This window comes from Syngnathus acus, chromosome 8, assembly GCF_901709675.1.
Source record: "Syngnathus acus chromosome 8, fSynAcu1.2, whole genome shotgun sequence".
NCBI classification, from domain to species: domain Eukaryota; kingdom Metazoa; phylum Chordata; class Actinopteri; order Syngnathiformes; family Syngnathidae; genus Syngnathus; species Syngnathus acus.
The window spans coordinates 7,280,230-7,302,025 of NC_051093.1; the positions used below are offsets into that span (position 1 = coordinate 7,280,230).

Consider the following 21,796-nt stretch of genomic DNA (forward strand, 5'->3'; position numbering starts at 1 on the left):
TTGGATAGCTCTCGATGTTATGTGTGGACGCCGGAAGCTTAGACTTGGCTCAGAAACAATAGAGCATTGTCATTTTTTGGACCGGAGCGTTTTCTGGGTCACAACAAAACAATTCAAAAAGACAATGACACCCAAACCTTTGTTTTCGTCAACTCAATGCTGCTGCTTGTTTGTTTGTTTTGAAACATTTGGTGTCAGGTCACAAATGGCATCTTCTCATTACATTGATGGAGTAGTTATTGATTTAGTAGCTTCCAATCAATCCAATCTATATCTTTCCCACCGTACTGTTTATTTTATGTAAATGTCATTTTTTGGAGGTAACCATGGTGGGGGAAAAAAATGCATTTTTAAACTGTTTGTGTGTCTGGAAATTTATCTGCAGTGGTTGGTGTCCTGTTCAAAATTGTGGTGGAGTTCACTTTTAGACGGCTGCACCCTGTAATTCCAACTTCGCCTCAGATCTTCACTGTTGTCAAAGAAACACAGAAAGTAAAGGGAGCGTGGCAACGTGAGTTCATATGTGTGTACGAATGAATCTGGTTAACAAAATTTCTAAATGTAGTTTTTAGATTATGACCTTTTATTCATATCAAATAATTACAACGCTTGCGTCCCTCCAGTTGGTTCTACTGCTATACTGACCCAAAAAAAGAAAAAAAATCACTCGCCTTGTCCATGTTTACATCTGTCCCAATTAGTCATGTCACCATGCTTCTGTTTTCTGAAAGCAAAAAAGACACACAAAGCGCCGACTATGTGCTTGAGTCATAGAAGAAGCTGTGGAAGGGTCGGCTGGATTCAAGTGGAACATACTCGAAGAGAAAAGAAAAAAAGAACATTCTGTCGTGGCTTTTGAATTGTGCATAGTCATATGTGACGGCATTTAGAACTCAAATAGGTCATCTGCATCTCATCTGTGCTGAAGTGAAATTTCAGCAATGGTTTAAAAAAAAAAATACAAAGAAATATACACGAGTTGTGGCGAGTCTGCCAAGATCTATTTCGGTGTGAGCAAGCTTGTTGTAATGACATTCCAGTGTGAAAAGACTGTGAGGTCCAGGGCTGCTGTCAATAGTGCCTCTGTCTTGCTGTCACCTTAGAGACAACAGGAATGCTCAACCAATGCGGCCGGCCGGCCGGCCCGCCGGCAAGCTGCCCATCTTCACGTCAAGCCGCCAAAGGAAGAAAACAAAGGCCGACTCAATCCAGGAGAAAAGCATACAGGTGAGAATTTTGATTTATTTCAGGGATTAATTCAAGCAGGCAGACCGATATTATTTCCAAACCTTCTTCAACTTGAAAACGTCAGCTTTATTTATTTATTCCTCCTCATGGAGCCATCTTCTGGGTGATCGGGTGTCCATGCGGGTTCCTAAGTATGGTGTCTTGTTTTAATCGTGCAATCTCAGCATCAGCACTGAGACCGCAAACACACTCACAGACAGTTTGGGGGGGGAAAATAAAAAAAATCAGGGTGGCCTGCCAGCTTTGTCACTCTGCCAAGAACGAGACACATTCTTCTCCCAAGAAGCTCGTAATTCTCGGCTGCTCTTGAACACTTTTCCTAGACATTTCAAACCTACCCTCAACCCCATGCCATTCTACACTCTGAAAATTCCACCCACTCAATATGACAGCCAATATCCAAACAGCTTTGGTTTTTCCACAGTGGCTCACGTTCACCCTGTTTAATGACATTTTGGGATGAGACACATTTTAGATTTCTTCAATCGCTGCATTTTGGAGTACCGTACGACCTCCACAAGTCTATAAACTGAAACTGTGTGTCATAGTGTTTTGATGATTACATTGAGAAAAGGGTTTGAAGAAACTTACCTGCGAAGTGGGGCAGCTCCAAGGGTGAGTCACAATGTTATGACTCGATTTGTTGAAGATATTCCCACCTTGCTATGGCAAAACTTTATTTCCTTCTATAGATTAATTCAACTTTGTACATTGGTAACATTCAGTGGTAGAAAATAGAAACTGGCATTCAGAACTGTTTTGTCTAATCCTGATCAACATCATTCAACTTTTTATGGTATTTTAGTTGATTGCTTGAAATTAGATTTTTTTTAGGTTTAGGACTTTTACCAATATGAATAGTTATTGTAAAATTTATATTGGGAATAACTCCTGTTATTTTTGCTGACCTGATTTAAAAAAAAAAAACATGTTTGTTGTCTTTTGTTTGTACAAACGTTGGTAAACAGCGCCGTCTAGCGGCACAGTATTGACACAGCAAGCCAGACATGATTAAGATAAGAACCTCCGGCTTGCTCATGACTCATTCGGGACACACTCTTAACACTCACAGACTTACTGTCATGTGTTTTGTGTCTCCCCTGACTCACCTCCGGTTATGAATGGGAGGTCTTGAATGCAGTCTGGATTGTGGACGTCAACAAGACGCTTGGCAACATGAGCGGTAAGTCCACTTCGAGGACCGAAAAACAGTTTGTATTTATAATATCGATTAAAATAGTCAGATATCTCTTGATGGACGATTATTTAACAAGTAGTATTTTATTAATATAATTTTTGGCAAACAAACTAAAACTTTTAGTTTATATTTATTATGATAGGTTTGTTTATTGTAATTAACAAACAAGTTTGTCATGCAGTTCAATTCGTAGCATATTCGCTTTTATGGAAATTTATTTACAAACCAATTAGTTGCTTTTTATAACACAAACGACTGAAATCACAGTATGTTGCGATTACTTTTTGAGAAATGAACATAACAGGAGGGTTGAAGTAGTTTTTGTTATGACACTTCTCTATTTTGCTTACTAGTACTACACATAGAATGAGAATGTTTCCTTTCACATATTTATACATTAAAACGAGTGTTAGTGTTAAATAAAAAACATTATGAAACATATTACATCCCCCCCTAGAAACTGATCAAACTAAATTCTGGAGGTTAAATTAAAAGGCATGTGTCTATGACAAAATGAGATTTTAATCTAGTACAACACAGTGCCGTATAAAAAAAACGAATGAGGTTGTGAGCTTGAACATTGGACTGAGACGAGGCAAAATAAAAGTCCCTTCCGTATGATTTTACAACTCTACGTCTAACCTCATTTGTCATTTTAACAGTCAGTGATTCATGTCGCCACACATTTTTGTTTTTCGTGTTGATTTTCACATCCCCACACACGTTTTTATTTATACATCACTCAAGCCATCTAACACGTTATGGTTCCAATTTGCATTTACGTTGCAATAATACAATAGTGAACTCTTTCTGCAGCCACTAAGTCACTGTAATGTGAATATTTTATTTGCAGTAAGTACTCATTTGAGGTGTTTGGTGCAAATTACACAAGGACAATATTTCACTAGACTGTTTATTAGTGGCAGAGATTCCGGAGCAAGTAGGCGAGTCTCAGCCTGCCTGTTGGCTCACATTGTAGTTGTCAGATCTGAAACACGCATCTTAATTCTCCCAACTCCCCACAATGAGTCACAACAGGCCTCCAAATAGACTTATTTTTAACATTTAACTCACTAATGGACATATACTGTTGGATAGTTCTGCATTCCATAGTCATTTATTCAATACAACGATACAGAGAAAGAAAACAATTTGTGCGACATGTATAAACTGTAAAGTATGTTATATATTTGGAAACAAGATAGTGAATACCAGTGGAAGTGTAATCAGACAAAACATACTATATATGTATCGTTCTTACAATCAGAAGCCAAAATTTCAAAGAAACGAGAAGTGAAACCACCAAGATAAAGTCTGTATGTAATTTGGAATGAGACTAATGCTTTTCCAAATGATGTTCCTCAAAAATGTCATCATGCAGATTTATTTTATGATTTGATGCAGGCATCACAGGTTGGGCGGAGGAAGGGCAAATTACTCAGGAAGAAAACAGACCTTTGCCTTCATGGTCAGAGGAGCACTGCGAGGAGCTGTGGGATCGTGTGGAAGGAGTGCGACACAAGCTGACCCGCATCCTCAACCCGGCCAAACTCACTCCATATCTGCGCCAGTGTAAAGTTATTGATGAACAGGATGAAGATGAGGTGCTCAACTCCATTCAGTACCCTCTGCGTATCTCCAAGGCCGGTGAGTTGAATCAAATCGTAAACATAACATGAAATTAAATAGCTCACACAATTTTTTTTTTTCATGAATTGGCACAGGTCGTTTGCTGGACATTCTACGTGGCCAAGGTCCGCGAGGTCTTCAGGCCTTTATGGAGTCACTGGAGTTTTACCATCCAGAGCAATACACACAGCTGACTGGAGAGCAGCCAACACAGCGCTGCTCTCTTATTTTGGGTAAAAAAAACAAAAGTCCATATCTAAAGTCTGCATCACATTTTTAATGTTACATAATACAAACAAATGCTCTCACAGATGAGGAAGGTCCGGAGGGTTTGACTCAGTTCCTTCTGCTGGAAGTTCGGAAACTGAGAGTGCAGCTTCGAAACAGTCGCATGTGCGAACGCCGCTTATCCCAACGTTGTCGGGTAGCCGAAGATGACCGTAGCCGTGCTGAACGTAAAACTCAGGAGTTACGCCACGACAGACTCCAGCTCGAGAGGTTCCTGCAACATATTTTTTTTTTTTCTCGGTGACTGTGCGCATGCTTTTCAGTCAAAATGTAATACTTGACTTCATCCAGGTTACGTCAAGACTGGGAGTCGGCCAGTCGAGAACTGGGCAAGCTAAAGGACAGACACCTGGAACAGTCTGTGAAGTACTCCAGGGCCCTAGAAGAGCAAGGCAAAGCCTCCATACGAGAGAAAGAACTGCTCGAGCAAGTGAGACAGTGGGAACAGCAAAATACTGTGGAATTTTCCATTCTACTACTCAAAAGCGGAAACCGCTCAATGTGGTTATTGTTCGTTTCTGCGTTGTGTCGCCGTACAGGTTGAAGAGTTAAAGTCCAGGTTAACGGAAACAGAGCATCAAATCGCAAGTCCAGAAGGAAATCCAATTCAACCAAAGGAGAGCTTGTTGTCTAAAGGAGGACCTGGTTGCCCACCAGCGTTACCAGAAAAGCCGTCCTACCGTATTGACGTTCCGAAACCACAAAACACAGGAAGTCAGATGAAGGATCCGCTTTCTGATACTGGAGTCATCGTATGTTTGCGGTGCATCTTGCGGACATTTCAGATTATTTTTTTCGTTTCTAATGTTCGTTTCCTTCAGGCTTTGGTGGATATCCTGCGGCAGGATCGCAGGGAGGCTGCGGAGAAGAGACAGGAGCTCTGCAACTTCATCACGAGACTACAGGGGGAGATACAAAGCACCGAGGAGCACAGGGACAAGGTGAATATTTTCTTTCGGATCTTCGTAAATGAACAGGTTGATGGTGAGCGCTCTTGAATAGATGTGCTTGCGAACGATATTTGCAGCTGCAATCGCAGTGTGAGCAACTACAGCTGAAGGTGAGGACTCTCCAGCTGGACTGGGAGACGGAGCAGAAGCGGAGTATGTCTTACTTTAACCAGATCATGGAACTTGAAAAGGAGAGGGACCAGGTTAGGAATTATTAGTCTCAACATCCCAACACTAGTATTGCAATTCACACCATCTTCCGTTTTCCTTCAGGCCTTGCGGAGTCGCGACAGCCTACAGTTAGAGTACACCGACTGCCTATTGGACAAGAATCGTTTGCGAAAACGCATCGCAGAGCTGCAAGCCAACATGGAGCAGCAGCAGCGGGAGTTGGAGCGAGAGAGCGAAAAGAGAAGGGAACAAACGGAGCAGAGCGGCTCCTGTCTGCACTGTGTAAGTCAACGCTTCATGAACCCAAATGATTAAAGGTACCTGCGAAGCCTGTCAAAATTGAGTCGTAAATTAAAGGTACCTGTCGCTGCGAAGGTTGTCAAAATACTTAATTGAGTCGTAACTGGACTAGAATATATGGTTACTGGAGAGATTATTGTTATTATTTAACCTGTATGGTCTGTTTGTGCCAGCGTGTTTGCTTTGTTCTTTGTGGCATGTCCCCAAGGGCACAGACAAAGTAAAAAGAAAATAATATTCTAAAGCAAGTAAAAAGATAGGAATGCTTGAAGCGCTGCCAAGTATTATATAACACATGATTTCTTTGTACTGTGTTCTCCAGTCCCATCTGTCTCTGTGCAGCGAAGACCAGTGCTACGGACCCTGTTGCTCCGTCGACCTGGACCTCAGCCTTCCTGTTAATGGCACCCATCTTCAGTTACGAAAGGTCATCAAATATATATCTTTTTTTCTTTCTGTTTGTTACTGTGAAAATATATTTTTAGATATGAGCGTTGAACTATAAAATGCCCCTTTTACACGTGACACAAAGGTTTTAGTAGCAAACACATTAGGTTTGTTATGAACTATAATAAGGACGCCATTATTTTAGGAGAACATGAAAACATTGCAGGCTCGTCCTCCTTAGCAATGTTTGACGTGTTAGTACAGGCAAGAGAGCTGCTCGCTTAGTTCGAGGTCATAATCGGACTACTTTTTTTTCCTTATCTACAACAGGCGCCCTCCAGAGGGCAAGCCAATGACAATTCAGAGGGTAGGTTATTTTTAATTTTTTTACTCACAAGCCCAAGTTTCTACCAATGGTTTACTTACTTGAATATCGTTTGTGCTCATTTCCAGATTCTCATTCCAACTCTGAAGAGAATCCACTGTCACCGGTACGTATTACATGGCTCACAGATTGTAGGGATAGACAGAAGGGAAATGCAAATATAGTGATCAACATCTGCATCCTCAGACAGAAGATGAGAAGGAGATAAATCGCCTTTCAACATTCCCATTTCCTCCTTGTAAGAACTCCATCAACCGAAGATTCAATACAGAGTCAGTTTTTTTTCTTAGTCTGCATCATTCAACAACCGCGACAGGTGTTCTGTAAATTCTCTTTGTTTGCATTTTGAAAAGGTTCGACTTGGATTCCTGGGGCAGTGATGAGAATGACAATATTGCAGGTATTGTTAATTAGACATCATTTGAATGAGCGCTCATATCTTCAGCAAGCTTCAAGTGGATGGAAATTGTGTTTCAGGTGAAAATGATGAACCCTCTCTTTGGGATTCGTGGAACTCCCTCCATTCTCATTTCTTCCCACCCGATCTGGTCAATCTACCTGCTGTTAACGCACATCGACACGATCCCAGCAGTCCAAGGTAGTTGTCATTCTCCATAATAACAAACTTGATAAAACTGCTCCCTTTTTGGTCAAAATGAGCTTGCGACTTTTTTTTTTTAGGATACCACCCATCTCTCCATCTTCAAGCCCTCCTATGACGCCAAAGCACGGGAAAGCCAGTCTGGCTGAAGACATTACCATAATTGGTGGAAACCAAACAGGAATCTTTGTCAGCCATGTTCCAGTTGGTTCAGTAGCGGAACAATGTGGGCTGAAGGAGGGAAGTGAGCTCCTGGAGGTACGAATGTGTCAGTATGTTGCCGCTCTGGAAAATGTTCCATGATCATTGCAAGTATTTTCCAACATGATAAAGTTGGAGAAAATGTTCAGGGTCATTAAACACCAACTTATGGTTCCCAAGAATATGAAAGTGTTGTACTAAAAAAAAGTCATATGACTTGAGCGTGATATTCAGTAATCATTTTTTCCTTATTCAGCTTGAGAATGTTCTTTTCGGTGGAGGAAATGTTCAGCTCAGCCAGTGCACAGCCGAAGTAGCGCACTTTTCTCTGCAATGGTGGACTGAACCGACCTCACTCAAACACCAGAGCAACCCAGAGGGTGAGTCAGTTTGCACACAAAAAGAAAACCCATTGATGCAATAAATCTGCTGAGACTGAGCTTTCCCATTGCTTCTTGTCCTCAGCGTATGCCAAGCTGTGCTCTCAGATTTCTTTGCCAACTTTCAAGGGCGCCGACTCGTTTTATGTGCGGGTCAATCTCGATATCGGGCCTCTCGGAGACCCATCGTCCCTAAGTGTGTCCTGTGATGACATCATGCATGTGACAGACACAAGGTGCAATGGCAAATATCATTGGCGCTGTTCCCTGGTGGATCCTCGCACAGCCAACACTCTGCAGGCAGGAAACATGCCCAACTATAATAGGTGGGCCATGTACATATTTCATCAAGCTAATAATTGCATAGTTGGTGTCAATCATTTAAAATTTGTTGTTGTAGCTGCATGCAATTTTTTTTTCTGGCTTTCATGGAGCTGAATAAAAAAGAAAGAAACATCTCAATATGATACGGAGCTTATTTTCTGACGTGGCTCAAAACAATGATGAATATAAAAAGCATAATTACACTGCACGCTTAATTATTTACGCTATTTTCCATTTAAGGGCACAACAGCTGTTACTTGTCAAGTTACGCAAAATGTCCGTGGGGCAAAAAGACTTCAAAAAGAAGGTGAGGATTAGCATATTTATATTGCAAGATGGATTTCTAATATTTATTCATTTATCGCCATATTCTGTAGTTCATGAAGAAATCCTTTGGTCGAGTTCGTCTGGTAAAGGCAGCGGACCCTAAATTCCGCGGGATAGGAGCAACACAGCAGGTTCTTTACACACTGAACAAACGTAAGGGTCCAAAATGACAAATCCAAATCTCTTTTTTTCTATGCATTTTCTCAAAACATGTGTGTTTACACAGGCCATGAGGAGCATTTGATCCCTTACAGCCTTGTGCAGCCGGTAAAGGTTGAATCCAAGCGGCCCGTCATCTTCTCACCATCCATCCTGTCCCGTGGCCTCATAGAGAGAATGCTGCAGCCTGTTGAATCTGGATTACAATACGACACCTGTGCACCAGGTATGGGCAAAATATTAGAATTATAAGCACTGGCACTGAAGTGCACCTTATCTCCAAACTGCATTGCACTCCTCTACACACTAGTTTGCTTTCTTTTTAAACTGCAGTATGGTCACCTATTTCTATCCTGTAATTTGTAGAGATGATCCTGGACTCTGAAAGAAGAGACAAGAAAATATTTTTGCTGGATTCCCAGGCTCCAGAGCCAGCTTTGGGCGTACGGCTAAAGTCCATACAGGAGGTCATCACCCAGGTGATGCAAAACATTCTTTCTCGGATTGCCAACAACAATATTTATTGCATCACAGCTCCCAGCTACTTTTACCACTATGTCTGTTGTAAAGTAAAAAAAAAAAAAAAAACACGACATGCCAGAGTTGATTCAAATTCACATCTTTTATGCCCGTTTTAGGACAAACACTGTTTGTTGGAGCTCGGGCTGTCATGTGTTGAGGGTTTGCTGAGACAAGGCATATATCCGATTGTCATCCACATCTTGCCAAAGAGCAAAAAACACAAGAAGCTCAGGTGAGAGTCCATTCACTCGTTTGAATGTGTGGTTATTTGAAATGTTACGCATGATCCACTAATATGCTTTGCCAACAGAAAGTTTTTTCCACGGTGTGGGGACGACAGTGCGATGGAGGAGATGTGCCAGGCGGAACTGTTGCAGTTGGAGACTCTGCCCCTGCTCTACTGCACATTGGAGCCCAGCACATGGAGCTGCACAGAAGAGCTGCTCTCAGCTATACGCAATGCCATCATCAGTCAGCAGATGTCAGTAGCTTGGGTTGAGCTCGATAGGCTACAGTAATGTAGACCAGTGTTTCCCAACTTTTAAGGAGCAAAGGAGGCCCATAATTCAATTTAGAAAAAAACATCTCTGCAAATCACCTAACAGAAATGAAAACAAAAACATTTTCGGAGCCTGCTGTTAGAGACTTGCAGAATGTTTTTACGCAGGATGTGTCAACTTGAGCAGGGATGGATTATGTCAACATAGCGGTACTTGCTCTCATAGTACCATGTTTTATTTACTTTACATCTACTAACAAAAGGTACATAGTTGCTACTTAGGACACAAATAGAGTTTGTGTTTTATTTGTATTGGACTCTGGATGGCAACCCTTGACAGGAGAAGCCAAAAAAGTCACACACATAATTGATCTAATTGTTTGTGCGATGCTCAATTGCAATATTTTCTCAAAATATTCAGTTTTTTTCAGATCTTTTTAGAGGTTCAGCAGTGCTGCCTTTTTATGTATCTGTGCACATCAAATCTCTGTTCACCCCAAAAAGGTACTTAAGAATTGAAAAACCTTCATTCTAATTAGGTACAGAAACATAAAACTGGTTATTTATTGACTAACATGCAATTTTCGTCCAGAAGCAAGTTATCAGTCGGACTGTACTGAAATAAAAACAACAGACGTAGTGTCTTACTTTTGGGGTATTATTCTTATATTAATTTGTGCATTGCTTTGCTATTTTTTATGTAATTAAAAATGTACACTCTTGGATTTTGGAGTCCCTTGACCTAAAATATAATTTAAAAAAATCTAAATTAAATTGTTTGTTTGTTTTCCTCCCAAAGAGTTGCCGTTGTTGTTTACCTCAATTTTACCGTCTCCCTCTAGTGGACGCTATCAGCACGACAATCTCTCCTCCCCTCGGTGATCAACAACCAGCCAGTGAAATGTTATGCTGCTTGGCTAAACCTTCACAGTCCACACAGAAGCAAAATGGCCGATAGTAAACTAACAGATCTTACAGCGTCTGTCACTCACCTGGTGGTTATTATGTGTGTTCTGTTTACAGCCTGAGAACTACAGTCGTGCAAAAAGGATACTAGCCTTCCTACAATTCACGTTTTGGTGATGTCATTTCTTATCCAACTTAGCCTTGAAAGCCTCGAAGAACTAGCTCGCTAAGCTAGCTTACCTAGCTAGCCCGTAGGTCTGCGAGCATATTTTGCACGGGACTCACTTTATTCCCATGTGATTCCCGAGGTAAGTCAGCTTTTAACCTAATCTAAATATATTTCTGCATCTTTTGTCGTTTGTGTGGTCGTTGTTACCTCCGCGGTTACGCAGGTCAAAGACATTTTGGAGTCTGCTTCGACTGCGTTGTAACGCGGTACACAAGTGTATCATAAACAGTTATTAATAAGTGCCATGTTGTAATATTGGCGATCAAATTCCCTGGATAGTCATCTTTAAATGAATTTTTGGCTTGTATTTTGTGGCCGAATTTATTCTGTGTGTAAGTGAGGTCAAAATGGGTGCACAGTTTGAGTAACGGGTTTATTGACTTGACGTGCTGACTGGATCTGTCGGGCGTAGATGACGGTCATGACCCCCTCATTGCCCCCAGGGCTCTTCCTGTCAATGCGTGCAGGCAGCGAGCAGTGGTGGCCCCGAGTATCCAACGTTACATTGGACAAGAACGTGTGGACGTGTTCATAGCATGTGTTTATATATTTGTGTTTGTTCTAATGTATTGGTCGTAAGGACCATACATGATCTGGACGTTGCTGGTTTGAATTTCCATTGCAGGATGCTTCATTGCATGTGTGGTTCTCAGGGATTGCATTTTCAAGTTGAGAACAAAAATGTTTTCATTGCAAGACTTAATAATTCTTAGATATTCAATGATTTATTTTGTGGCTATGTGTACTATGTTCTCTTCACAGACAGGAGCATCTGGAAAGGGAAGCGCAGTTAATGGAAGACAAGAAAAAGAAGAAAGACGACAAAAAGAAAAAGGAAACCTCTCCGAAGGTCGATAGTTTTTCATTGCTCATCTTTTTGTGTTTCTGTACCTTAAACCATTTGCTCTTTTTTTTTTTGTAGGTCCCAGAACTGAACGTCAAAGGTAAATCGAATTCTAAAAGTTTATTCACTCTGTCATAATACCTCCAAAAGGTTTAATTTTGTTTTCTGCAAATATGCTATACATTCATTCATGAGGCCTGGCAATTTGTCAGGATGATTTTGTGATTGTTGTATTACAAACACAGTTTTGCCAAGTGTGCTATCTACATAAGAAACCAATTTTCCAATCTAGCGGCTGTAATCCAAACAACAACTTTGCAAGTTTATTACCTGCTGCGGAAAAGACAACAATAGAACAAGTTAGTCCGGTGGAAAGCAATCACAAAAGAGATCACGGTGAACATTGCCAAAGGCATTGTGCCCATTTATAATACTTTGACACTGACTTGAGCCAAAGTACTCTTTATTGTTCCAGTGCCAGAATCAACCAAGCCCTCCTGTTCCCAGCAACCCACCAGCCCTGCCTCAGTCTCCCCCAGCCCTGGCCCTGTTGACCCCTCCCCACAAAGTTCGAGTGCCCCTGTGCTTTCTGCACCAGTTCCTCCTGGTGGCGGGAACAATGCAAAACAGCGGACTGCTTTGGCCAACGGACAGCCCTCCTCCTCCTCTCTTTCTGCAAACCAAACTTCCCAGCAGCAGCGATACATGTCCCGAGAGGTTCCGCCGCGATTTCGCTGCCAGCAGGACCACAAAGTGCTACTGAAGAGAGGGCAGCCTCCTCTGTCCTCCATGCTGCTCGGGGGAGGTGGAGGAGATGAAAGCACTGGTGGGGTTGGGGTTGGCAGTGCCTGGGGTGCCACATCACCTCTTTCCTCAAAAGAAGCAGACAACTCCAATGCAAATACAGATACAGGTAATTTAAAAAAATAATAAAAATAATCCCCCAAATAAACAGTATCAATAAAATAATTGATGTGATGCTTAACCAACCAAAGATGAACTTCTGCAAAATGTTTTTCTTCTAGATTTGGGTTCATCCTCTCCTTCACCACCCAACACGACATCCTCACCATGTGTCACTGCTCTCTCGCCATCTTCATCTTCTACCAATGCAATTTATGCAAATTCCACATGGGGGGCAGGATCCTTCAGCCTGCCCTCCTCTCAGGGTTGTGACAAGATCATCGTGGATGGGACTGATCTGGACAGCTGGCCTAGCATCCAGGGCACAGCTAAATTAAGTTCTGAAGGATCTGGAGCAGGGGGGCAGGAGCAAGACGGTAACCCTGGTGACAAAAACAGTAGTGCCTCGTGTCATGAGAAGAACCTCCAGCAGATAGGAGGAGCAGTTGAAGGAAGTGCAGGGAAAGTGGACAATCCCTCCCCACCTTTTCCTTCTCCTCTTTCCTCTTTTGCGTCACAAAATGAATGTGTTCAGACTGGCGGCGTCACATGGAGCTCCTCCACTTCCGGTCGGGCGGAGGCAGGATTGGGATCAGCAGCATTTTATAATTCCAAAGTCTCCCATCTGCTTCCTGGACCTCAAGAGAGTCCCGCAGATGGCAACGGCAATCTCCCCGGTGCCATTTTAAACCCCAACGTGAACCCTTCTGCCTGGCCAACCCTCGTGCAGGGGAAGACTTCAGCTACTTCTCTACATTTGTCTCCACTTCCTGTCAGCGTCACCTCTCTCCCTCACGAGCACACAGAGACGGCAGAATTAGACACGAGTTCAGAACAACAACATCCCTCGGGAAACCCAGGTGAAGGAGCACAGCGAGTTGGACCGGGGCCAAATGGAGAAGATGATGACAAAAGAGAGTCTGATGCAGAAGAGGGGAGTGTGAATAAGTCTGGTCCGTTGTCTTCCTCTTTAAAATCTTTGACTGCAGCGACCTCTGCTCCAAGAACAGGTGCTTCACAGGAAGAGCAATGGGGTGGTGGAGAAAGCGGGATCCATGAACAGGATCAAAATTTAGGGGGATTGGGTAACCAGGGTGACAATACAGGGTGGGCAAGGAGCGACGTGGGCGCAAATATCGAAACGGTATCTCAGGGAGTGTGGAAAGACAGGAGCTCAGAAGTGGAGCGTGGAAACAAGGAGGAATGTTTAAGTTCAAATGACTTAGCAATCGCAAGTGCAACGGGAGCTTGTGGGAGCAGCAAGGCTGGAGCTTTGCCAGAATCGGCATCACCAAAGTTTGCAACAATGGAAAATGCTCGGGACAATCAAAAAGGGATAGAAAGTGCGGCACAACCGGTCGCAAGGCCACAAGGCACTGGTAGTGAAGCTCCAGCTTCCTCGAGCGGAGATGGGACAGAAACTGTTGGAGAAGGGAGCGGGAATGGGCCAAAAACGGATGGAGGACGTGCGCCGTCCAACCAGACCTCCGATACTGAAGTGGCCTTACTCGGCATGCTCAACCGATCTGACCTGGATCCCAGGGTTCTGTCCAACACGGGTTGGGGCCAGACTCAGATTCGTCAGAATGTGGCCTGGGATCTCAACACCACTCATGCGGTTGCAAATCAAACGGAAAAAATGCTCCCATCTTCCACATTGTCATCTGGAACAATGCACAGCAATAGTCGCAGTTCCGGGAACCTCTCCAGGGTAAATCCTGACAATGAGTCGGTCAGCGGCCACGCCGATAGTGTCAACTGTGACCATGCTCCTGTGAGGGACTCATGGGATGGTGGCGCTTCACAAGTTAACTGTGGTTCTCACATGTCTGATGAGATTATACAGAAGCCAAGGATATCAGATATGGACGGCAGTCAAGGAAACGCCGCGATAAGTTGGGGTGATCCTCCACCTGAGAACCAGGGCAAAGGACGGGGTGAAGAGCACCACTGGGGGGACCATAGAGGAGGAAATTGGAGGGATAAAGGAGAACAGAGCAGCAGGTGGCCTGTCGGCTCAGAAGATAAAGGGCCAGGGGGGTGGAAGGGAACCGAAAGAGGCAAAGGAGCTGGTTGGGGTGACTGGGGCCAGAGTGAGTCCAAACCTGGAGGTGGCTGGGGAGATGGACGAATCAGAGGTGTGAGCAGCTCAGATGATGGATCCCCTTGGGGTAACCAGGATGAAAATGCATCTCAGCGGGGAGGATGGGGAGGGGGAGATGTGGTTAAAGCCTCGCACGACTGGGGGGGTTCCAAGCACCACACGGCGGCACCGTCACCAAGCAACCAAGTCGCCGCAATGAAAAGCCCAAATCAGCAGCACCAATCACAGGGACACCACGCACCAGGAGGAAGTCTACAAGGAGGTTGGGACAACCGACAGAACGTGGGAAGTGTGGGCGGGGGTCCACCACCCAAGAATCAGAACCAAAGTTCGGGCTGGGTATCTGGCCCGATTCCCCAAATTTCTGGGGATGACGCTGCGGAACCCAGCGGCTGGGACGAGCCCTCGCCTCAGTCCATGAGTCACAAAATGGAAATTGATGATGGGACTTCAGCCTGGGGAGATCCCACCAACTACAGTGGCAAAAATGTGAACTTGTGGGACAGAAATCGAGGCTCGTCTGGCGAAAGCCACGGTCAGCAGGCGCCGGCGCTGCCGCCGCCCAGACGACAGCAGGGCTTGCAAAACAACTCCGCAAATGTTGCAGTTGGTAAGCATTACAACTTGACTTGTTATTGTCCATTCCATTTGAATATTCACTTTCATCCATCTGCAGGTCCAGGAATGTGGGGAGGGGGCACACAATCTGTTGTGAATGGGTCAGGCGCTTGGAACCAGACTTCAGATTCAGCGACAAGATGGGGTGACTCCGATGATCCTAAAATCTCCAGCTGGGGCAACCTGTCGCCTAACCCTGGTAAAAGTAAGCCAAAGATGATCACGTATTATCATTAGGAGTTGTCAGTCTTTTATAGCTAAATTAAATGTATTAACTGTTCATTTGGTTTGATTGAAGGTACCAAGCCGATGGAGACCTGGGGTGCAAAGGCAGAAGGCTCCGTAGCGGCCTCCCGTCATCCGAGCTGGGAAGAGGAAGATGACAGCGGCGTAGGGATCTGGAATAGCGCCAGCTCCCAAGGAAGTAGTTCCTCCTATAACGCTGGAGGCTGGAGTCATGGAGGAAGGAGAGGGAACGTGAAGGTTAGTCAAATTTGAGCTTGCAAGTAGCTGTTTTCTCTTAATATCAGATTCTATTAGAATATTGAGGGATCAGTTATTATTTTGTTATGTTATATGACTGACAATAATGTTCTTCCCAAAGGGTGGAAGTGGAGACAGCTGGCTAAATCCAATGTCACGGCAGTTTTCCAACATGGGTCCTCTGGTAATATTATTTTTTTCTTTCTTTGCTAATGCAAAAAACAAAACAAAAAAATGGTGTCGTGAAAGCATTGATCACCACCGTGTCCCTCTCTCAATTTGCTTTCATCATTGTTCATCCTCAGAGTGAAGACCCTGGCATCGATAAGAAGATGGAAGGAGACAAGAGAGGGATGACCGACTACAACGGGGACATCCGGAGAGGAGGAAGAAGCGGAGGAGGTTATCGCACGTCCAATTCCAAAGACATGGGTCCTGTTGACGTGGGCGCCTATGGTGAAAAAGTACGAATACTTGTTTCGTAAAGGTCATCTGCAGGGTTTGACATTGAGGACATCTTCGGGTCACTACGTCTTGGTCCTTTCAAGAGATGTTGAACCTGAAGAGTGATGTGATAATTCTTTGAATCCCTCACCGTCATTATTAATACACTGTTTTGATTCTGCAGATGGGTAGCCATGGAATGTATGTTGGCAGTGGTGGAGCGATGCATCAGGCCCGAGGGATACACCAACCTGGCTTGCATCCTATGAACCCATCTCCAGGGCTTCGAGCTCAAGTGCCTCATCCATTCCTGTCTGCTCAGGTCCGTCATGTCTGGTCTTCTTAGTTACGAGTGAAGGAATCACGGAAGATCTCTCAATTCAACTTTGTGTTTTCTCACGCTCTTGTTGCCTTCACTGTGATGTGCAGGTGCCGGGTTCTGTGCTGAAGCAGATGCCGTCTCCTGGTGCCAGTGTGGTTGGAGGAGTAGGAGGTGTCGGTTCTGTCGGTGGAGCCGGGGGTGTTGCTGGAGGAGCGTTCCCTCCTCAGCTTTCCCCACAACAATTAGCTATGCTTAGCAACATCTACCCCCACGTGCAGCAGTTCCATCTGGTACACGACTACATTTTAAATTGAACTCGGATTTTTTTATATGCCAACGGGTGGGAAACGGTGGATGCTGTTTGTTTTCTCCCATGAAGCCTCCATATACTATCTCACTTAATTTGCTTGTAAACCCACAGGCTTGTCAGCTCTTGCTACAACAACAACAGCAGCAACAACAGCAGCAGCAGCTTCTGCAAAACCAGCGAAAGTTCCCTCAGCCGCAGCCGCTCCGACAGCAGCCAGATCCACAGCAGGTAAATGATTAGACGACATTTACCTCTCGCCTACTAACTGCAGTAACGATCCCTTTTTTTCATTCAGCATTTCTCTGATTCTCAGCTCGCAAGGATCGTGGCAATCCTCCAGCAGCAGCGACATCAACACGGTGGAGTTGCAGCGGGGAGCTCCAAATTATCCCCCTCCCACCTTGGAGGAAGTCTTTCGAAACAGCCGATGGTTGATTCGTATCCACCTCCCGGATCAGACCCGCATTCCAAAATGCAAGGGATGTACTCTGGTGAGCGCGACACGCTCGTTTTCTTTTTAGGTAAATATGCCGCTAAATATATATATTTTTTGTTTTCAGGATTCCCACCAGTTGGTAACCTGTCCGGATTGGAACTCGGCAGTCCCATGATGGGGGGGATAAAGGACATTGGAGGGCAGCAGTCTCGCTTCAAATGGATGATGGAGGGACATTCCCCAGCGCCATCTCCCCCTGACTCGACGCTTCTCAAAAATGGTAGGTCAACAGATGGTTTGTCACTGAATTTTTACCACCTCAATCTGGTTTTAGCTCATCCTCATTGACAGTGTATTTTAATGAACCATATTGAATGAAAAATAGTCTGAATCAAAATGCTATCAAGCCACAGTCTTATTTGCCTGTCTTTATTTCTTGAACACATTTTTAACAATTGCATGAAAGGTGAGTGGAGGCTCTTTTTATGTCCAGTAAGAGACTCTTTTTGGGTATTCTCTCTCAAGGCTCCTCAGAAAACTGGCAGCGCACCCCCGGGAGTAAAATGGGCAACAAGCCTTCCACATCCAGTTGGCCACCAGGTGAGTAAGTTTTACATGGATGAAACGAGTGGCAGCATTAATGAATAAATCTTCTTTTTCTTCTATGATGATAGAGTTCCAGCCGGGCGTCCCCTGGAACGGAATGCAAAATAGCGGCGACTCTGATTCCGACCCCTACATGACCTCCAGTAGTGTCCTCGGCTCCCCGGGACCCCCAACCCTCACCGATTCCGACCATCAGTTATTGCGAGATAACATAGGTATGGCGAGAAATGATTCGAGCAAAGCTACACGTGCGTACTGAAAGGAGAGAGTAGATTACAAGGTCTTAAAATGACAATCTTTCTCAAGTCTGGTTGGAAGTCTTGATCCCTCCCTAAACTGCCTAATAAGACGCTTTACACTAAACTCCACCATTCTCTCCGGAGAATGGGCGAGAGTTGAGGCCTGCTGCCTGTTTTCACCTTTCGCCGTCATAACTGCAACACATCAATGCTCTCTGATTGATTTGAACAGGGCCAAATCCTGCCCTCAACACCTCACTGCCTTCACATGGTGCCTGGCCCTACAGTGCCTCAGATAACCCGCTCAGTAAAGCACACAGTACAGGTAAATGGAATATTTGTTCCTAAATTTTTGCTTATTGGTGTTGAGGTGATGCAATACAAATCTGACATCCTATTTTCCACGCCACCCCTTTTCTCCGCAGCAAAGTACTCGGAATACAAGTCCAGTTGGCCCCCCGATCCCATCGGACAAAGTAAGTGGTGGAAGGCCAATCGCAACAGCTCACAGCTGCCACGCCCCCCTCCCGGCTTAACCAATCAGAAGCAAGGAACGCCCTCTCCTTGGGGAAGTGTAGGCCCACGGATAGCCCGGGGCTGGGGTGGGGGTGGTGGTGTTAAGCAAGATTCAAGATTTGGGCCAGGTACTGTAATTTGACGCGAGCCTGGAAGCTAAGATAAATTCGTTATTCAGATATGTCGTGTTCACATATTTGCCTTTTTTTCTTTTTTTTTGGTAGGCACAGCTTGGAGTGATGGTGTGGCATCAAGAGGCAGTTCCTGGTTGCTGTTGAGCAATCTGACACCGCAAGTAAGGGGAATCAAAAACAATTTCATTCCAAAGACCAAAATGATGAATCCTTGTTGAGTCAGAACATGTTAAACCCCCCGAGTCTTTCATTCATCTCCATTTTCAAACAAGACCAGACAGCTGCTTGGATTGTGACGTTGGACATATTGTTATGATTATAATCATCTTTGCGCACATATTTCTCTCTTTGTGCATACCTCAATCAGGTTTACAGACTTCACTCGTATTCTTTTTTCCCCCCGTAGATCGATGGCTCCACGCTTAAGACGATCTGCATGCAGCATGGTCCCCTTCTGACCTTTCACCTTGGCCTTACCCAGGGCAATGCTCTCATTCGCTACAGCAGCCGTCATGAGGCAGCCAAGGCACAGGGTGCATTACACATGTAGGTTGAGCCAACACTAATGCAATCTGTCAGCCCCAAAATATTTTTGTCTAGAACATAACGTAAATATTGAAAATTTGCTGGTCGCAGTAGCCAACAGCAGAATGTTTATAAAAAAAAAAAAGAAGAAATCCTGTTAGAAGCATGACTGTGGCAAATGAGTCATAATTGTGTATAATGGGGCATCATTTAAAGGTCTTGTCATTCAGAAAAGGATTCTGATGGTTAAATGACTCGTATCTTTCTTTCTTTCTAGGTGTGTACTGGGAAACACCACAATCCTGGCAGAGTTCCTGAGTGAGGAAGAAGTTGCTCACTATTTCGCACATTGCCAGGCCGCGGGCGCCGATGTGACTGGCACGGGAGGGGCAGCATCTGCCGGTACGCAGGCTTCACCCGGAACCAGCACCGCAGTGACCCAAAGCGAGGCCAGCTCTCCAAGAAGCGACGGGGCAGTAGCGAGCAGCATCTCAGGTGGAGATGGAAGCGGCGGCGGGGTGGAAAGCGGCGCCGTAGGTCCGAGCGGCGTATTGTCCCCGAGTTCTGGTTGGCAGGGTCTCGACGGTGCAAGTAGCTGTTCCGAAACCTCAGCCCAAGGACCCGGGTTGGGGATTTTTTCCCAGTGGAGCGCCAATGGAGCAGGAGGGGTGGGCAGTGTCGGTGGAGCAGAATGTGGGAGGTCCGGACTTTGGGGCGGCATGGCTGCAGGATACCACGGCGGCAGTCTGTGGGGGGCACCGCAAATGGAGGAGAGGCACCAAATGGACAGTCCTGCTGCTTTGCTGCCAGATGATTTGCTGGGCGGTGGAGCCGATTCGATCTGAAGAGCCTTCCTCCCCCCGTCGTAGGTTTGGACACACTGATTCTGCATACACTGGGATAACGTGATGTATTTACGATAGCACATCAACACATTTACAGATATGCATATATTAATGTCCACACACACACACACACACACGTGCATATGCATATACATTGTTTGCATATCAATGTGCTCACGCATAAAGAAGAAATGTGAGACATGCTTACACACATTCTTGTGGCCAGACTTAAGCTATTATATATATATATATATATAAATAAACGCAGGGACTGTTAGTTGTATACAGCCTTTTTTTCCACAGATGAAGATTTCAACTGCTTAGACTTGAAAACTGAATACGAATGGTAAGTCTGAAAGACTCGACTGTATTTGTGCTTAGTAAAAATGGAAGACTTTTGAATAGATTTACATTCATACACCCAAATTCAGGTGCACCTTTTGAAAGAAGGGCACCGTACACAGCATTACCTTTTCATTGTATAAGAAAACTTCAAACTCATGTGAGAAGTGCAATTTGTTTTCACACACCAAAAAAACCCGAAAATGACACGAATTCAAACCCATGCAATCAGCAGAACTGCATCTTACTGCGTATGTCAAGTCTGTTTATATTTTTCCAGTTTCTAGTCAGGCTTTAATTTTTTTGAATTGTGAAAATATTGTTTTTGTTTTCAAAATGCGGACCTCCTACTGTTTTACCTTGCGCACTCTTGTTATTATCTCTTGAATATGTTGGTTACTGTTGCAGTGATAAATGTTCAATTGAGGCTTTGTTGCATTTCTCCACGTGTGGATACAGTATCTGCCACACTATGGACACGTGTGAGTGGGACTGAGACCAAGTACGTGGATTAAACCACCACTGTTAATTTGTGTGTGAGTGGGTGTGTGTGTGCATGTTACTGCCTGTCAGAAATGCAGGCAAGGCTGCTTACTATACAGAAGGTCTATACAAATTGTTTTGTGTGTTCGTTGTACTGCTGACTGTGTTAAGAATATTGGCACTAATGCTTTTTTTGTTTTTTTCACTTATTAGAAGTGGTTTTTAGTGGAGTTAGATTTTTCTTGTCCAAACTGCAATAATTCAAGATAAAACGTTTTAATGAGACAAACAGGTCAAGGCATATGCGTAGGGGGGGGAATAAAAAAAAAAATGGAAATGCCAAATCTTATCAAACTGTGCGGAGGGGGTGGGACGGGTGGGTTTGGGTTGTTTACAAATGCAGAGTTACCATATGTTTGTAATGTTCTGATGATGTGTATTTGTTTTAAATTAAGACAGGCTTTAACACTCCTGTTCAGTGTTTTTTTTTTTTTGTTTCGAGATTTTACAAAGGAAAACATATTTAAACTAATGAGAACAATATTAATAAAGCATTGGCTTGTTTTAAATGTGCATTGTAGGTTCAATTCTTTTTTTTAAAATTCCTTTTATATATTGCTTGCATATATATTGACCTTGCAAATGACACCACAGTGACTCTGACGTTAATTCATTGATTAAGCACGGGGGGGTCCATCTGTCCCCTTCTACGTGTACTATGATCCTTCCAAAAGCAAATCCTATTTTACAACCTACGTCACCCGACTACTTAATCGAATAAAATATCCACACCCTTCTTAACTACATGAAACTATTTGCCCGATTTGCATTCTATCATTTCTTTGTGCCTACGGAGAGTTCGTCAAGATTACGAATAAGTACACGATGAAGTTCGAGTGAAAAACTAGTAGTTGTGCATCCATTCGTGTATAAAGGGG

The 21,796-nt window shown here is 44.1% G+C and overlaps 2 protein-coding genes across 3 annotated transcripts; both read left to right on the forward strand.

Annotated features, from left to right (window-relative positions):
- Window positions 1–1,110: 1,110 nt before the first annotated feature.
- Window positions 1,111–10,216, forward strand: zmp:0000000896 (caspase recruitment domain-containing protein 10). The gene is made up of 25 exons (XM_037255488.1): window positions 1,111–1,227; window positions 2,377–2,431; window positions 3,851–4,093; window positions 4,171–4,308; window positions 4,387–4,573; window positions 4,655–4,793; window positions 4,903–5,115; window positions 5,185–5,304; window positions 5,391–5,516; window positions 5,587–5,766; window positions 6,107–6,211; window positions 6,502–6,538; window positions 6,625–6,662; window positions 6,743–6,828; window positions 6,910–6,956; window positions 7,034–7,154; window positions 7,238–7,415; window positions 7,615–7,738; window positions 7,824–8,064; window positions 8,303–8,369; window positions 8,440–8,542; window positions 8,616–8,774; window positions 8,915–9,027; window positions 9,187–9,302; window positions 9,381–10,216. Exons 1-25 carry the CDS (start codon window positions 1,126–1,128, stop codon window positions 9,586–9,588), a joined length of 3,246 nt encoding a protein of 1,081 aa, XP_037111383.1. The 5' UTR covers window positions 1,111–1,125; the 3' UTR covers window positions 9,589–10,216.
- A 248-nt stretch (window positions 10,217–10,464) lies between these two features.
- On the forward strand, window positions 10,465–21,427 carry LOC119125221 (trinucleotide repeat-containing gene 6B protein-like). 2 transcript variants are annotated; one of them, XM_037255486.1, is made up of 21 exons: window positions 10,465–10,783; window positions 11,467–11,554; window positions 11,627–11,648; window positions 12,024–12,461; window positions 12,574–15,165; window positions 15,232–15,378; window positions 15,472–15,656; window positions 15,778–15,840; window positions 15,962–16,120; window positions 16,285–16,422; window positions 16,530–16,712; window positions 16,844–16,960; window positions 17,028–17,223; window positions 17,293–17,448; window positions 17,694–17,768; window positions 17,843–17,989; window positions 18,246–18,338; window positions 18,439–18,657; window positions 18,754–18,824; window positions 19,070–19,209; window positions 19,466–21,427. In XM_037255486.1, the coding sequence occupies exons 2-21, from the start codon at window positions 11,498–11,500 to the stop codon at window positions 20,031–20,033; spliced, it is 5,766 nt and encodes a 1,921-aa protein (XP_037111381.1). In that variant the 5' UTR covers window positions 10,465–10,783; window positions 11,467–11,497; the 3' UTR covers window positions 20,034–21,427. The 2 variants fall into 2 exon arrangements, with proteins under 2 accessions (XP_037111381.1, XP_037111382.1); XM_037255487.1 differs by having other exon boundaries at window positions 17,046–17,223.
- Window positions 21,428–21,796: the final 369 nt, after the last annotated feature.

What these genes read in the sequence shown, in the direction of transcription:
- zmp:0000000896 (XM_037255488.1), top strand. Translation starts at nt 1,126, where the DNA reads ATGCGGCCGGCCGGCCGGCCCGCCGGCAAGCTGCCCATCTTCACGTCA. An exon ending in GACAGACTCCAGCTCGAGAG is followed by an intron (nt 4,574 to 4,654) that starts GTTCCTGCAACA and finishes GACTTCATCCAG; the next exon opens with GTTACGTCAAGACTGGGAGT. An exon ending in AAAAAGACTTCAAAAAGAAG is followed by an intron (nt 8,370 to 8,439) that starts GTGAGGATTAGC and finishes CATATTCTGTAG; the next exon opens with TTCATGAAGAAATCCTTTGG.
- LOC119125221 (XM_037255486.1), top strand. Translation starts at nt 11,498, where the DNA reads ATGGAAGACAAGAAAAAGAAGAAAGACGACAAAAAGAAAAAGGAAACC. An exon ending in GAAGGAGAGGGAACGTGAAG is followed by an intron (nt 15,657 to 15,777) that starts GTTAGTCAAATT and finishes TTCTTCCCAAAG; the next exon opens with GGTGGAAGTGGAGACAGCTG. An exon ending in CTCGACGCTTCTCAAAAATG is followed by an intron (nt 17,449 to 17,693) that starts GTAGGTCAACAG and finishes TTCTCTCTCAAG; the next exon opens with GCTCCTCAGAAAACTGGCAG.